This window comes from Myotis nattereri (assembly GCF_964212035.1).
Source record: "Myotis nattereri genome assembly, chromosome: 1".
In the NCBI taxonomy this organism is placed as follows: Eukaryota; Metazoa; Chordata; class Mammalia; order Chiroptera; family Vespertilionidae; genus Myotis; species Myotis nattereri.
Genome location: NC_138075.1, coordinates 92,124,392 through 92,136,751, shown reverse-complemented (window position 1 = coordinate 92,136,751; position 12,360 = coordinate 92,124,392). Strand labels below are relative to the sequence as shown.

General features: G+C 44.5%; 1 protein-coding gene across 1 annotated transcript in view; it reads right to left on the bottom strand.

Moving 5' to 3' along the window:
* The window catches only part of TTC6 (tetratricopeptide repeat domain 6), a gene marked incomplete at both ends in the record, with an annotated part of 261,680 nt that overhangs the window by 97,531 nt on the left and 151,789 nt on the right, over window positions 1-12,360 (bottom strand). The window contains one exon of the mRNA XM_081098882.1: window positions 925-1,029. Coding sequence (XP_080955008.1) covers window positions 925-1,029 — 105 coding nt within the window. The remainder of the gene's footprint in view (window positions 1-924; window positions 1,030-12,360) is intronic.

Sequence of the window (12,360 nt, the reverse complement as noted above, 5' to 3'; positions counted from 1 at the left end):
AAGCAACAGATATGAACAGAATTTCTTTGTTTTAATCTTATCTCTGACTTTATTATGCTATTATTCTTACTATGTTTTCCTGGTGATATCCTTAACTATTTTGTTTTATCCTTTTCTTATATGTTTTAGTAAGTTGCCTAATTTTGTGCAAATAAAATAATACTTAAAATAATTTAAGAGGAAAAAATAAGGAAATAAAAAAGAGTAAAGGAGAAAGAAAAGAAGAAGAAGGAGAAAGAATATTTAATAATGAAAGAAAATAGACCAAAAAGTAGATGGTAGTTGTCTTGAGGGCAAAGATTAATAAATGATTTTGGTTTTATTCTCTGGATTTTTCTAATTTTTAAAATAATTAGTATAACATAAAATTAGAGCAAACAAGCAGTATTTATAAGAAAAAATTAATAATTATATTGAGTAGTATGGTAAAAAAAAATTTTAAATTAAACAAACTAAAAATGTATTTTTAAAAGCAAATGAAATACCATGAAGATCTTCTAAACAACCCTAGTAGTCTTATATCTTGGAACAACAAATTAAATATCCTGTCAAAAAGAAAATTTGACTGGCTAAAGTACATAGATCAACACAACATTTTTTATATATAACCTATACATAGAAAAGGCTAAGTTGACTTGCACATGTGCGATACATATAAAGTTTTCACTGGCGCCAATTGCACGCATGTGTTTCTATCTGTCATTGTCAATCGTGAATTTGGTTGATACTTCTATTATAGAGAAAGGGTGAATAGTGATATTATGTTTTATATATATAACTTCTATAATATAGTTTGCTCATTCTTAATTATGGCAACAGTTGTCTGACAAATTACATAACAACTGTCCAGTAAAATTTAGTCTAATAATTATTAAATTTAATTATTAAACAACAAAAATAGAGAAAATTTATTCAGTATGTTACCTCATATTTTGGATACAGTGTTTTCTTCATGACAGATACAGGAACAGAGAATTTGGGTGAAGCTGGTTTCCAAAACATCTTCGTAATTCCTGGATAAGCAGAGACCTTTGAAAAGAACATAAAAGGTATTAAAAACTAACAAATGGTCCCTAAGGAAAATACCCAAGCTCCTATCAAAATCATATCTAGTTGCCCAGAAAATGAGGTGATTGGTTCCACAGCCTCTGGAGGTCTACAAAAAATTTTCCTATCCATCAGTTAGCAAAAATGTAAAGTTGGCAATTCCAAGTGGTGCCCCGAGTGTGGGGAAATTAGTATAACTACACTGGAAGCAAATTGGTCATTTCTAGTAAAATGGGAAATGTGCATGCCACATGATCCAGAAATTTCTCTCCACCTACATAGTATAAGGAAATTCTTACCCATGTGCATAAAGAGATATGTATAAGGGTGTTCATACTGCATATGAAATAGCAAAAAACAAGGCCAAATCTCAATGTCCATTAATATAGAAACAGATGACTAAATATGGTATATTCATATAACTAAACACTAATAAAGCTGCTCAAGCACAAATAGTATAAACCAATGATGGCAACCCTTTCGAGCTCAGTGTGTCGGCATTTTGAAAAACCCTAACTTAATTCTGGTGCCATGTCACATATAGAAATTTTTTGATATTTGCAACCATAGTAAAACAAAGACTTATATTTTTGATATTTAAATGCCATTTAACAAAGAAAAATCAACCAAAAAAATGATTTCGCATGTCACCTCTGACACGCATGTCATAGGTTCGCCATCACTGGTATAAACCATAGATGGATCTTAGCAGTATAGTATTGATAGTAAAATAAGCAAGTTTTAGAAAAAGGCATACAAAATAGTGCCTTTATATAAATGTATATAGAACACACAGAACTACGTATTTATTGTTTAAGGTCACAAATACACCTATCTACACTAATAAAGGACAAACACGCAAATTGACCATACCTTCGCTATGCCTTAAGCCATTCCCACCAGCCAATCAGAGCGAACTAACCTAACCAAGATGGCGGCCAGCAGCCATGAAGCTGGAGCAAGCAGGAGGCTTGGTTGCCCCAATTATGGAGGAAGCCAAGTTTCCCGCCTGCCGCACTGGCTCTGAGCTCCACTCAAAGCAACAAAGTTTAAATTATAGAAGGTAAATAAACTCCAGATACCTGCTTTCAGCCAGCCATGGCCACGAAGCTGGAGCGAGCAGGAGTGGGTTGCCCCTGGTAATGGAGAAGCCAAGCTTCCCTCCTGCCTGCCCTGGCCGGCTCTGAGCTCCTCTCAAGGCTACAAAGTTTCAATTATAGAAGGTAAATAAACCCCAGAATAAAAAAAAATAAAAAAAGGAGAGGCTGGGAGCTTCCATCGCCGGGGGGCTTGGCCAGCCTGAAAATGGCCCTCAGCCCCTCACCCAGGCTGGACAGGCACCCCAGTGGGGACCCGTCCACACAAAAGGGGTTGTGGCCAGCCTGAAAACAGCCATCAGCACCTCACCCAGGCTGGCCAAACCTGATGGGGTGAGGGTCCCCACTGGGGGGGGCTTGACCAGCCTGCAAAAGCCATCAGCCCCTCACCAAGACTGGCCAGACACCCCAGTGGGGACCCCCACCCTGAAAGGGGTGTGACCAGCTGCAAACAGTCACCAGCCCATCACCCAGGCTGGCCAGGCACCCCAGTGGGACACCCACCCTGATCCGGACATACTTCGGGCAAACTATCTCACCGCCACCCATGCACCAGGCCTCTATCCTATATAATAAAAGGGTAATATGCAAATTGACCCTAACAGCAGAACGACTGGGAATGACTGGTCACTATGACACACACTGACCACCAGGGGGCAGACACTCAGTGCAGGAGCTGGCCCCTGGTGGTCAGTGTGCTCCCACAGGGGGAGCTCTGCTCAGCCACAAGCCAGGCTGATGGCTTGCAGTACAGCAGTGGTGGTGGAAGCCTCTCCCGCCTCCTCAGCAGTGCGAAGGATGTCTGACTGCAGCTTAGGACTGCTCCCCGCTAGCAAGTGGACATCCCCCAAGGGCTGTCGGGCTTCCAGAGGGATGTCTGACTGCCAGCTTGGGCCTGATCCCCCAGGGAGTGGGCCTAAGCCAGCAGGTGGACATCCTCCAAGGGGTCCCAGACTGCAAGAGGGCATGCATAGGCCAGGCTGAGGGATCCCCCTGGGTACACAAATTTTTGTGCACCAGGCCTCTAGTCTATATATATATATATAAAACCCTAATATGCAAAGAGACCGAATGGCGGAAGAACTGAACAACTGAACAACCAAACAGCCAGTCGCTATGACGTGCTCTGACCACCAGGTGGTGCATGCGGAATTTGGGGAGTGTTGGCAGCAGGTGGCAGAGCATGGAACATGGCAGGCATTGGCCGTGGAGGGATGGTGGAGCAGGTGAGCAGGGGTGCTAGACCAAGGTGGGACGCCAGTCCCTGTCATCGAGGTGAGCCTCTGGTGGTTACTAAAAATTCTTTGCTCCTGTGCACCATAGTCCTGCTCGGCACTCACACCTGCTGCTGGCACCAGCCCCATTTGCACCCACTGCCAGCACCCAGTGCAGGCCCTGATCGCTTGGCACTGTCAGCAGGTGCGAGCAGCGGCTGCCAGCCCCAATTGCCCTTCAGGATTTCTTCACCTCTCCCTGCTCCTAAGGGGCAATCGGGGCCAGCAGCTGCCTCTCACACCTGCTTCCAGCAATGGTCCCACTTGCACCCGCCGCTGGCACCAGCCCAAATTGCTACACACTGTCAGCGGGTGCGAGTGGGGCTAGCGTGGTCAGCACGTGGAGTGGTGGCAGCAGGAGCAGGACTGCTGGCAAACAGGGGACCAGGGGCCACAGCAGGAGGGGCCAGGCAGGGGCTTAGATGATGGGCTGAGACTCACCCCTGCGCCCACCACAGCCTCATAGCCCAGTTCCTTTCAAGGTGCACACATTTGTGCACTGGGCCCCTAGTTAAACTATAAAGTCAGGGACTAGAAAGACCACAATTGTAAGAGAGACTACCCTTGGGCAAGGAGGAAGAGAAATGGAACTAGGAAGTACAACCAAATGTTAATATTTACAAATTCTTCATAATATGTCCCCAAGTATGTCTTAGTTTAGTTTCTGCTTTTATTTATGTTTTTAAAACCTTTTCCAAATAAATATTAATTAGGCATAGGGAAATTTTTACAAAGGTGAAATTATTCTCTATGATGCTGGAATTGTGGCTATATGACACTACACATTTGCCAAAACCTACTGAACTGTACCACACAAAAAGTAAACCTTAATGTATAAAATTATTTTTAACCATTTCAGAGGTCTAGAGCAATCCCAATATGGAATACAGAATGCAACAGAGCAATCTAACTGTATTATTAATGTATGAAACAACCTCATAGAAGGAAGAAGGGTTAAAGTTACTGACCTTAGTAACTGGGAAATGAATAGATAACCATATATATATATACTAATAAGAGACAAATATGCTAATTGACCATACCTTTGCTATGCCCAAGACACGCCCACCAGCCAATTAGAGTGACTATATGAGAAGTAACCCAACCAAGATGGTGGCTGGCAGCCACGGAGCTGGAACAAGCAGGAGGCTTGGTTGCCTGGGCAGTGGAGGAAGCCCAGCTTCCCGCCTGCCTTGAGCTGGCTGTGGTCTCTGCTCATGGCTACAAAGTTTCAATTATAGAAGACAAATAAATCCCAGATACCTGCTTCCAGCCAGACTCCACTGGGAGCTTGGGTGGCTGGGGGCCATGGCCAGCCTGCAAACAGCCATAGGCCCCTCACCAAGGCTGGCCAGGCACCCCAGTGGGGACCCCCACACTGAAGGGGCTGTGGCCAGCCTGCCAACAGCCCTTAGCCCCTCACCCAGGCTGGCCAGGCACCCCAGCGGGGACCTCTACCCTGAAGAGGCTGTAGCCAGCCTGCAAACAGCCATCAGCCCCTAACCCGGGCTGGCCAGGCACTCCTATATAATAGAAGGGTAATATGCAAATTGACCCTAACAGCAGAACGACTGGGAATGACTGGTCACTATGACACACACTGACCACCAGGGGGCAGACGCTCAATGCAGGAGCTGCCTCCTGATGGTCAGTGCGCTCCCACAGGGGGAGCTATGCTCAGCCACAAACCAGGCTGACTGCTGCCAGTACAGTGGTGGTGTTGGTAGCCTTTCCCGCCTCCTCAGCAGCGCTAAGAATGTCCTACTGCAGCTTAGGCCTGCTCCCCGCTGGCAAGTGGACATCCCCCAAGGGCTCCCAGGTTTCCAGAGGGATATCTGATTGCCAGCTTAGGACCACTCCCACAGGGAGTGGGCCTAAGCCAGCAGGTAGTCATCCTCCAAGGGGTCCCAGACTGTGAGAGGGCACAGGCCAGGCTGAGGGACCCCCCCAAGTGCACAAATTTTTGTGCTCTGGGTCTCTAGTGTATATATGTGACTATTTATATATATATATATATATATATATATATATATATATATATATATATATACTAGTGGCCCGGTACACAAAAATTTATGCACTCGGGGGGAAGGGGGGGCCCCTCAGCCTGGCCTGTGCCCTCTCACGGTCTGGGACCCCTCGGGAGATAACGACCTGCTGGCTTAGGCCTGCTCCTGGGTGGCAGAGGGCAGGCCCAATCCCTAGGTGCAGCCCCTGGTCGGGCTCAGAGCAGGGCTGATTGGCGTGTTGGGGCGCCGCCCCCTGTCATGCACAGAGCAGGGCGGATCGGGAGGTTGCGATGCCACCCCCAGTCACGCTCAGGGTAGGGCCAATTGGGGGATTGGGGCACCGCGCCCTGTCACACTCAGGCAGGGTCGATGGGGAGGTTGCGGTGCCACCCGCTGTCACGCACAGAGCAGGGCCAATCTGGGGGTTGGGGCTCTGCCCCCTGTCACACACAGAGCAGGGCCCATCAGGGGGGTTGGGGAGCTCCCCCCTGTCATGCACAGAGCAGGGTCGATCAGGGGGTTGGGGAGCTCCCTCCTGTCACACATAGAGCAGGGCCCATCAGAGGGTTGAGGAGCTCCCCCCTGTCACTCAGAGAGTAGGGCCAATAGGGGAGTTGGGCCGCCTCCCCCTGTCACACATATAGCGTCACTCTCACACTCAGGGCAGGGCTGATGGGGAGGTTATGGCTCTACCCCATCACACACAGAGCAGGGCCCGTGGTGGTGGTGGGGGGGGGTTGTGGCACCGCCCTCTATCACCCACAGAGCAGGGCCGATCAGGGGGCTGGGGCGCCGCCACTCTCACACTCAGGGCAGGGCCGATGGGGAGGTTATGGCTCTACCCTGTCACACACAGAGCAGGGCCCATGGGGGGGAGGGGCGGGTTGGGGCGCCGCACCCTGTCACACACAGACCTGCAGGGTGATCAGGGGGTTTGGGCGCTGCCCCCTGTCACGCTCATCCTGGTGCCAGGAGGCCTCTCGGCTCCGCTGATCCCGGTCCTGGGAGGCATATTACCCTTTTACTATATAGGGTAGAGGCCTGATGCATGGGTGGGGCTGGCTGGTTTGCCCTGAAGGGTGTCTTGGATCAGGGTGTGTGTCCCCACTGGGGTGCCTGGCCAGTCTGGGTGAGGGGCTAAGGGCTGTTTTCAGGCTGGCGGGTGACAGAAGTTCCCAACCACTCCTTTTTTTCTTTTTCTTTTTTTAAATTCTGGGCCAGCTTTAGCTCTGAGGCTCCAGTTCTTAGGCCTCCACTGCTGAAAGTAGGTATCTGGTTTGTTTCGGTTCGAAACAATGTATAACTCCAGCTCTGAGATCCCAGCTCGCTGAAAGCTGGTTTCTAGGTTTTTCTTTAGCTTCTATATTTGTTAAAATGTTTCAAACTGCAGGCTCAGAGGCAAGGCAGGCGGGGAACGTTGGTTTCCTCCATCACTGAAGCAAGCAAGCCTCATGTTAGTTTCAAGCTGCCTGGCTGCCGGCCGCCATCTTGGCTGACAGTTAATTTGCATATCGCCCTGATTAGCCAATGGGAAGGGTAGCGGTCGTATGCCAATTACCATGTTTCTCTTTTATTAGATAGGATATATATATATATATATATATATATATATATATATATATATTGCAAATGAGGTCAGGGCTCCATAACAGTCATGACCAGCTCAGGAGGAGGAGCCAGGCACGGCCCCAAACCTGAGAGAACAACATGCAGGCATGGCCCAGAGCCTGAGAAATCAACAAGGAGGGGCACCTGCTCCGAGCCTCCATGGTGGGGCTGGGGGCAGACCCCCAGCAGACACACACACACACACACACACACACACACACACAAACACACACACATACATGGGGCACCTGCTCTGAGCCTCCGCGGCCAGACTGCGGCTTAGGCCCGCTCCCCGTGGGTCTAAGCTGTCAGGGAGTGGGCCTAAGCCATCAGTAGGACAGCCCTGAGGGCTCCTGGACTGTGAGAGGGGGCAGGCTGGGCTGAGGGACCCCCACCACCACCAGTGCACGAATTTCATGCACTGGGCCTCTAGTATAAAACTAAAGGCCAAAGAAACTGTACACAGCTGATAAAGTGCATTCCATAGGAATATGGGTTAATAATTCTGATACATCTATACATGTACACTTCTATACTGGAGTTGAGCAACTAAGTAAATGGATGGAGAATGATAGGACCCAGGTTTGTCACTGTTGGAGTAAGAATTTAAAGATGAGCAAGGGAGGAGGCTAGAATGATCCATGTGGTAATGCACTAGAGTTGGAGACAGCAGTATGAACTCGTGTTTTAGACATGAATGGTGACATATAAAAACAGTTTTAAATATGTGTGTTTTATAGGTGTTGGTATACACATGTGTATTTCTTTGCTGTGTCAATTGAGACACAGTGCCAACAAACACACCTAATGTCCAGATCTTTACAGTAATTACATTCTTTAATAATGGGAACTGGGGCTTCCAGTAGAAATTGCTAAATGTATGGACTGAGGCAAGAAATGTACAAGATGAGCCTAGAGTTTATTGTATTGCCAGAAATTAAGAGTTTTCCAAAATCCCTCAATGGTGGGATGTGGTGACAGAACATACTAGTAGAAGCAAGTGAAGGGGCTCTCAATGACCAGAGCTTGAACTATTTTAGCAAAGTAATGATAAATACTATTGGATTATAATTCAAAGTATAACATAAATATCTATGAGTCATAGTGATATAAATAATTGAATATAAAAGAAAAGCGTAGACAAAGCTCCTACACAGACAAATTTATTTTTGTATATACTGGGCCCTCAAGGAGGCAGAGCATAACTCCACATGGCTCAAGTGTGAGATAGTGACTTCCTCCAAAGAATGCAGTATGGAAAAGGGGGAAAAAGAAAAACTTCACAATGATGAAACCTGGCAAATGCTATTTTAGACAGGTAATCGAGGTTAACATCAACAGTGATAATTCATGTTGATATTATGAAACCTGGAATGACACAATGAAAATGGCACCTTATGTCAGTGGTCTTTCTCCCCAAAATCACCTCAGGCAAATCCTAATTGGGGGGCATTGTACTAAGTATTTGAGCAAATACTCCCCCAAACTGTCAAGGTCATCAAAACCAAGAAAGACTCAGAAATTGTCACAGCCAGGAGAAGCCTAAGGAGACATGACAGCTGAATATAATTGGTAACTTGGATGGGATTCTGGGACAAAAAATGAACATTATGTAAAAACTAAGAAATCTGGGTGAAGCATGGACCTTAGTTAATAGTAATTTTTAAATATTGATTTTAACAAATATAGCATACTACTGTAATGGTAAAACACAATAGAAATATATTCTCTCACTGTTCTGGAAAATAGAAATCCAAAGTCAAGGTGTAAGAAGCTCCATGCTCCTTCTGAAGGCTCTAGGGAAGAACCTTCCTTCCTCTCTAGAGCTTCTAGTGGTTGCCAGCAACCTCGGTGTTCCTGGGCTTGCAGCTGCATCATTCCATCTCTGCCTCTATCACCTGGCCTTCTTCCCTATGTGTCTGTGTTAACATGGTGTTCTCTTCTTACAAGGAAACTAGTCCAGTCTTATTGGCTTTAGGACTCATCCTAAATTCAGGATGATCTCATCCAAAGATTTTTAATTAATCTACAGAAATTCTATTTCCAATTAAAGTCACACCCATAGGAACTGTGAGTTAGGACTTTTGGGTCCACTTACTAACCCACTATTATCACATTAGTAATAGGGGAAAGACAGTGTGTAGTATATGGGAAATCTCCATACTGTCTTTGTAATTTTTCTGTCTAAAGTAATTATAAAAAATAAAGTTTATTATCAATAAAATAATACAGGCATACCTCCAAAATATTGTGGGTTTGGTTCCAGACCACAGCAATGAAATGCATATTGCAATAAAGTCAATCACATAATTTTTGGTGTCCCAGTCATATAAAAATTATTTTTATACTATACTGTAATCTACTGTGTTCAATAGCATTGTATCTTATACAATAATATATAGACCATATTTTTAAAAAACTTTATTACTAGAAATTGCTAACCATCATCTAAGCCTTCAGCAAGTCATAATCTCCTTGCTAGTGGAGGGTCCTGCCTCCACGTTGGTGGCTGCTGACTGATCGGGGTGGCGGTTGCGAAAGGTTGGGGTGGCTAAGGCAATTTCTTAAAATAAAACAACAATGAAATTTGTTGCATCAATTGACTCTTTTTTTCACTCAAACACTTAAGATGCCATTGTAGGTTATTAATTGACCTAATTTCAATATTGTTGTGTCTCAGGGAATAGGGAGGTCTGAGGAGCGGGAGAAAGATGGAGAAATAGATGGGTAAGTAAGTAGTCAGAAGATACAACATTTATTAAGTTCTCCATCATAATGGGTGCAGTTTGTGGGACTCCAAAATAATTACAATAGTAACATAAAAATTATTGATCGCAAATCACCATAAAAAATAATAATGGGAAAAGTTGGAAATATTGTGAGAATTACCAAAATGTGACACAGACATGAAGCAAGCAAAATGCTATTGGAAAAATGGCACCCATAGAATTGCTCAACTCAGGGTTGCCACAAACATGCAATCGGAAGGGGAGGGGAGGGGAGGGGAGGGGAGGGGAGGGGAGGGGAGGGGAGGGGAGGGGAGGGGAAGGGAAGGGAAGGGAAGGGAAGGGAAGGGAAGGGAAGGGAAGGGAAGGGAAGAAGGGAAGGGAAGGGAAGGGAAGGGAAGGGAAGGGAAGGGAAGGGAAGGGAAGGGAAGGGAAGGGAAGGGAAGAAGGGAAGGGAAGAAGGGAAGGGAAGGGAAGGGAAGGGAAGGGAAGGGAAGGGAAGGGAAGGGAAGGGAAGGGAAGGGAAGGGTCAATTGATGCGACAAATCTCATTGTTGTTTTATTTTAAGAAATTGCCTTAGCCACCCCAACCTTTTGCAACCGCCACCCCGATCAGTCAGCAGCCACCAACGTGGAGGCAGGACCCTCCACTAGCAAGGAGATTATGATTTTCTGAAGGCTTAGATGATGGTTAGCAATTTCTAGTAATAAAGTTTTTTAAAAATATGGTCTATATATTATTTTATAAGATACAAGAGAAGGGAAGGGAAGGGAAGGGAAGAACGAGGGAGGGAGGGAGGGAGGGAGGAAAGAAAGAAAGAAAGAAAGAAAGAAAGAAAGAAAGAAAGAAAGAAAGAAAGAAAGAAAGAAAGAAAGAAAGAAAGAAGCAACATCTGCAAAGTGTAATAAAATGAGTTATGCTTATAATAATTAATGCAAAAAATAAAAAATAATTTTAAAACAAAATTGGAGGTGAAAATCAGGGACAAAAGAAGAAGAAAGGTCTATTAAAGTTTTTCTTTTGAGATAGTTGTAGACTCACATGTAGATTTAAGTCTGCAGGCAATAAATGCTCTTAGTTCTCTTCAATGTGAAATGTCTTGATTGCCCTTCATTCCTGAAGAATATTTCTCAAGATACAGGACCCTGAGCTCACACTTATTTTCTTTCAGCACCTGAAAAATGTTCTGCCACTGAATATTCTGCTTCTGGCCTCCATCATTTCTGATGATAAATCCACTGCCACTCATGTTGTTTTTCTCAGAAATTTGACTACTATGTGACTTGGTCCAGTTTGTGTGTGTGTCTTAAGATTTTTCTGCTTGGGGTTTGCTTAGCTTCCTGAATATACTTAAGTATTTTTCCAAATTAGGGAAACATTTAGCCATTATTTCTTTCTTTACATTTTCAGTCATCTCCCTTTCTTTTTTTTTTATATGTACTTATTTATTTTTCTAGAAAAACTAAGTATTCCATAGACCAAAATATATTAGGCTGTAAAAAGGGAATTTTCCATGATAACTTTTTTAAAATTTTATTTTATTGTTTAAAGTATTACAGATAGTAGTACATATGTCTCCTTTTTTTTATTTTTCCCCATTGACCTTCCCCCGGCCTCCCTTACCCCGGCACATGCTCTCACACCACCCCACCCCCAGTGTCTTGTGTCCATTGGTTATGCTTATATGCATGAATACAAGTCCTTCGGGTGATCTCTTACGTCCCCGCCCCAACAATCAATCCCCAGCCTTCCCACTGTAATTTGACAGTCTGTTCAATGCTTCTCTGCCTCTGTATCTATCTTTTCGTTCATCAGGTTATAATATTCTTTATTATCCATAAGTGAGTGAGACCATGTGGTGTTGTGTTTTTCTTACACTTTCTGGCTTATTTCACTTAGCATAATGCTCTCCAGTTCCATCCATACTGCTGCAAATGGTAAGAATTCCTTCCTTTTTATAGCAGCTTAGTATTCCATTGTGTAGATGTCCCATAGTTTTCTACTCCACTAATCTGTTGAGGGGCATTAGGGTGTTTCCAAATCTTGGCTATTGAAAATTGTGCTGCTATGAACATACGGGTGCTAACCCTTTCCCCCCAAGAATTGTCAGTCCACTCCCTTTCTATGCCCCGGATTCTATTATATTCACCAGTTTATTCTGTTCATCAGATTATTTATTCACTTGATTTTTAGATTCACTTGTTGATAGATGTGTATTTGTTGTTCATAATTTTTGTCTTTACCTTTTTCTTCTTCCTCTTCTTAAAGGATACCTTTCAGCATTTCATATAATACTGGTTTGGTGGTGATGAACTCCTTTAGCTTTTCCTTATCTGTGAAGCTCTTTATCTGACCTTCAATTCTAAATGATAGCTTTGCTGGGTAAAGTAATCTTGATTGTAGGTTCTTGCTATTCATCACTTTGAATATTTCTTGCCACTCCCTTCTGGCCTGCATAGTTTCTGTTGAGAAATCAGCTGACAGTCGTATGGGTACTCCCTTGTAGGTAACCAACTGTTTTTCTCTTGCTGCTTTTAAGATTCTCTCTTTGTCTTTTTCTCTTGGCATTTCAATTATGATGTGTCTTGGTGTGGTCCT